We start from the raw sequence: 5,320 nt of genomic DNA, 5'->3' as shown, positions 1-5,320 counted from the left end.
ATTTGTTCTTAATTAACCTATCTTTTGGCACCCCCTCCCAAAGTGCTTTGAGAGTATAAACATAGGCTAAAAGCCTAAGTTTGAGGGTGATGATTGGAAAAGTTATGACGAAGAAGTTGCTTAAAAGGTAGAAGGTTAAAAAGACAAAAATTAAAAACAAAATAGTGGAACCTTCCTTGGTTTTTGAAAAAGAAAAAGGAAACAAAAAAAAGAAAGAAGAAAAAGGAAGGAAAAATAAGGATGGAAAAGGTTTTGAATGAAGTGTGTTTTAATTTTTGTAAATCATAGTGCATAGGGAGGTTTTGAGTCAATCTTACCAAAATTGTGTCCTACTTAACCAAAAACCTATATTACAATCCTTTAAGTCCTACTTGATTTTTGAACCAAGTGTGTCTACATTAGTGGAGAAATACATGAAGGGCAAGCCTATGACACTACTTGTGTGCATTTGAATATCTTTGTGTGTGTGTGAGAGAGAGTTAATTCTGTCCATTTGATATCCCATTTGTGTTTTATACTGCAATTTATAAGTTGAGATTCTCTCTTAAGTGTGAGGGCACATGAATTTTGGGTTTTGAATTTAATCCAATATCCAATTGGGAGAAATGAACAAAAGAAAGTTGTTTGTGATAAAGAGGCAAATTTTGAAGCTTTAGTGTCATGACTTGATTTCTACTTTGCTTAACATGGTATTTGAGCACTTGAATTGAAATGAATTTTTTGATAAGTTGGTGATTCATATGCTTTGAATTAATTGTTGGTACCAACCGAAGTCACTAAATTGTGTTTAATTTGAACCTTTTTGACTTGCAATGATGTTTGGTATTCCATCGAGCTTAATTGTTAATTTTATTAAAGGCTGTTTTTAGTTATTGAATTCTTGAGGACATAAGTTTGGGGATTTGATAAGTTGGTATTTTACCAACTTATCTTTCCTAGATACATAGGCTTTGTATGATTTTGTTGAAAAACTAAGGCATTTGTTGAGGTTTATTGGCATATTTAAGGTATCATGCGATTTAGAGAAGATACGGAAGAAAACAAATAAAAGCGTGTTAAAATGGATAAATTAACTATTGTCAGTTAATGCTCTACACGAACGCGGAGAGAAGCATGCGATCGCAGAAATCCAGGATAGCAGTCATTGCTAACGCGGTGAAAGTGTTGCAAACGCAAAGAAGAAAAAATGGCCAGGCACTGGTCAAATGCAATACGCAGTCGCAAGGCAGAGTGATGTGATTGTGGTCAACCTGGAATAAGCGTATCACGAATGTGTGTGTCTTTACGCTAACGCGGTTAAGGAAAGTTGGTCAGTAGTTGGACAAACGTTCTACGCTAACGGGACGTGCAGTTTGCGATCACGGTTCTTTGAGCCATTGTTTATCATGATCACAAGTTCGTTTTGGCGATTGCGTAACATAATAACTACATAGGTTCTGCGCAGAAATGGAATTTTACATTTTTACCCCCCCCCCCCCCAAACCAAACGATTTATTATACGACTCAGCTAATTGGAAACACATCTTTGGCTAAATTTGGTCATTTGACTAAGAGAAACAATCTTGGATATTTGAAGACTTTGGTTGAGAATTTCTTACCCTTTTTTATTCATTTGTTCATTTTATTGCTTTGTATTGAATATTTAAGTGTGTAGTATTTATTCCAATACTTTAAACTTATTTATGGAGATATTCACTATTAAAGTTTAGATTTAATATCTTGTTGTACTTATGTATTGAATAATTTTTGTTAATATTGAAGTGACTTAATTGATTTTTTAATTATTCTTGCTCTTTAATGTTTTCAAAGGGATTAGCTAACCCTAGGACTCGCCCATTAATTTCGAATTAATCTTAGAAAAGGTAATTTGGGGTTGGAAAAGATTTATTAACAAAAATTTGAGGCGTTGACCCTCAATTTATAAATTCTACCTAGGGATAGGATTAAACTACTTGTATCCATATTCGGTTTCATTTATGCTCTTAATTTGTTTTTAGAGCTAATTCAATTAGGAAGTCTTGTTAGTCTTCGGAAAAAGTTAATAAATAATTATTATGCGAGGAAAATTAACATAAACTCGCTCATATTTGTAAAATTATGAAATACATTGGATCGTTACTTGAGTGTAATTCTCATAGCATTCGTGCTTGTAGACATTAACCATTTTACTCGCTTTCTAGGTTAGTTTACATTTTTGTATTTAGTTATGAAATTTTCTCAAAACCCTTTTTAGTATTTGGCTTAGCATAATAAGTGATAATTCCCTTACTTGCCTAATCGCCTACATATTGTTCTCTATGGGATTCGACCCCGATTGATAGTTGGGTATATTATATTGCATGGGACCGTATCCGCTTACTCTTTGAGGAGTGGATTTGGAAGTCATCCACAATAATAGGTGTCGTGGTGAACTTTCCTTTCAAGTCCTCAAAATCATTGAGGAACTTCTCATCGAACATAAATGTAGCCTCTTTTCAAGAAGCTTGAACAGGGGACTCACAATCTTTGAGAAGTCTTTGATAAATCGCCGATAGAAACCGACATGCCCCAAAAAGATTCGAACACCTTTGACCGAAGTGGGAGGAGGAAGCTTGGAAATAACTTCAATTTTAGCTCGATCAACCTCAATGACTTGCTTTGAGATTTTGTGGCCAAGAACAATACATTCGTCCACCATGAAGTTACATTTTTCCCAATTGAGCACAAGGTTGGTCTCTTCAAATTTTTTGAGTACTTGCCTAAGATATCAAGGATATTTTTGAATGAGTCACCTACTACGGAGAAGTCATCCATGAATACCTCCAAGAAATCCTCCACCATGTTCGATAAAATTGACATCATGCATCGTTTAAAGGTGGTTTGGGGGGGGGGGAGGCATTGCATAGCCCAAATGGCATCCGGCTAAAAGCAAAGGTCCCATAAGAACATCTGAATGTCATCTTGATTGATCCTCCTACGCTATGTTGATTTGGTTGTAGCCGGAGTAACCATCTAAGAACCAATAAAACGACCTTCCCGCAATCCAACAAGCATTTGATCAATTAAAGGCATGTGAAAATGGTCTTTGCAAGTGGCAATATTGAGAATCCGATAGTCCATGCAAACTCTCCACCCGGTCACCGTTCTTGTTGGAATGAGTTCATTTTTGTCATTTTGAATCACGGTCATGCCTCCCTTCTTTGGCATACATTACACCAAACTCACCCAAGGACTATCCGTAATGGGGTAAAATACCCCGGTATCCAGCTATTTTATAATTTCTTTCTTCAACATTTCTTGCGTGGAGGGATTCAACCTCCGTTTATGCTCCACACTAGGTTTTCTATCTTCCTCAAGTTTTATTTTGTGCTCACAAATAGCAGAGGGAATCTATCGGGCAACTACTATCGTCCAATCAATGGATTGTATATGCTCCCTCAAAGCCTCCAATAATTGTTCAACCTGCACATCATTTAACAAAGAAGAAACAATTACGTGTAGAGTTTCAATAGAGACGAGAGATTTATACCTTAACTATAGTGGTAGTGGCTTGAGTTCAAGTTGTGGTGGCTCAACGATTGAAGGCTTGACGGGAGGAGTGACTCTATTCTCCAATTCAAGAGAAATCTTTTTCGGTTTATGAGTGTATGCACCAAACCCTTCCAATGCATTCACCTTCTCCACATATCCTTCTATGTCCTCACCATCCAAATTCATCAAGAATGCCGCCATTGCCTCACCAAGGCATTCCTCTTCGATCTTTAACTCAACGGCATCTTATACCACATCAACAACATCAAGTACAGAGGCAATCTCATATGCATTTGGCAATTTCATGCCCTTACTTGCTCTAAAGGTAACTTCATCGTCATTAACCCACAATTTTATCTCATTTCTTTCGGAGTCCATGAGTGCTCTTCCGGTTGCAAGGAATGGTCTCCCTAAGATGATAGGGATCTCTTTATCAACTGCATAATCAAGAATAACGAAGTCGGTGGGGAGGAAAAACTTCCCCACTTTCACAAGCACTTCATCCATTATCCCCACTGGATGCTTCATCGAACGGTCAATCATTTGCAACCTCATACTTATACTTTTATGTTATATCTCAAATATAGTTTCTAACATAATGCTTATGCAATTTTTCTTTTTAAAAAACTATTCATTAAAATAAACAAAGTCACATAGTCCAATAGCGCATGGTATGGTGAAAATCCCCACACCCTCTTTCTTTTGGATGGCGGTTGTTTAAATGATGGAGCTAATCCATGGGGTGACTTGAAAAGCTTTCACAAATGAAATGTACACCGATAATTGTTTTAATATGTCATAGAACTTCTCGAATTTTCTATCATCTACTCTTTTGGCTAGTCTTTGAGGAAATAGAGGGGGAAGTCTAGGAATCGATGCTAGACTCTACTACTTTTTCCTCAACCTTTTCATGGCTCGCATCTTGAGCCTTCACCTTATTTGGAATTCTCTCAACTTCAATAACATTAGGCACCTCAGCTTGTGCCTCATCCTCTTGTTCAACATCTTCAACTTCGACCACCCGTTCACTCTCACTTTGAAGTAGTTTCCCACTTCCCATTGTAATGGCCATGCAATGAGAGGTTTTGCCACCCCCACTACCCTTTGGGTTCCTAATTATATCACTTGGGAGTGTGACTTTTTGTTTAGGGGTTTGTTCTCTTGAAATATCTCTCATTCACTTCTCCAACTTTTGAATAGATGCGGTGTGAGAACCTACAAACCCGGTCATGTTTTTCATTGAAGTGTCAGACCTCTCTTCATTTTTCAATACTCTTTCGAGCATGGTCTCCAATTTAGAATTACTTTGGTCGCTTGAAGAACTCTCCCTCCAATGTTGAGAGTTAGAGTATTGGCCCTTTGGTGTAACATAGGGTTTTGAACTCCGAGTTAGAGTATTGGCCCTTTGGTCATTTAACCATTGTTGGTTACCTTTCCCTTGCGGGTTAGGTCTCCATTGATGTTGTTGTCTTGAACCTTGGTAGTTTTGTCTTTGTTATCCTCCTTATAAATTGTTTACATAGTTTACTTCTTCATATTGCATGGGAGGATAATCTTGATGTTGATAGTTGGAACTCGACATTGGTTATACTTCTTCAACAATATTCACTTTCTTTGTTTGGCTTTACGTAAACATTTTTGTCAAAACATTGACATTGGTATCAAGCCCAAGAAACAACTGATCTCTTTCTTGATTTTTCTTGATAATGTTGGTCAAAGAAGGGGTACCATATGAGACTCCACCCATAGTGTCGCCCGAATGCCAATCTTGGATGTGTTCGGACACCTTGTTGATGATTTGAATGACTCT

The 5,320-nt window shown here is 37.1% G+C and overlaps 1 protein-coding gene across 1 annotated transcript; it reads right to left on the bottom strand.

Moving 5' to 3' along the window:
- Positions 1-3,756: 3,756 nt before the first annotated feature.
- Positions 3,757-4,065, bottom strand: LOC142169038 (uncharacterized). Its single transcript, XM_075230231.1, has one exon. The coding sequence runs from the start codon at positions 4,063-4,065 to the stop codon at positions 3,757-3,759; it is 309 nt and encodes a 102-aa protein (XP_075086332.1).
- Positions 4,066-5,320: the final 1,255 nt, after the last annotated feature.

The sequence above is a fragment of the Nicotiana tabacum genome, chromosome 14 (assembly GCF_000715075.1).
Source record: "Nicotiana tabacum cultivar K326 chromosome 14, ASM71507v2, whole genome shotgun sequence".
NCBI classification, from domain to species: domain Eukaryota; kingdom Viridiplantae; phylum Streptophyta; class Magnoliopsida; order Solanales; family Solanaceae; genus Nicotiana; species Nicotiana tabacum.
This window is presented reverse-complemented; position numbering and strand designations above follow the sequence as displayed.

What these genes read in the sequence shown, in the direction of transcription:
- LOC142169038 (XM_075230231.1), bottom strand. Translation starts at nt 4,065, where the DNA reads ATGAGGTTGCAAATGATTGACCGTTCGATGAAGCATCCAGTGGGGATA.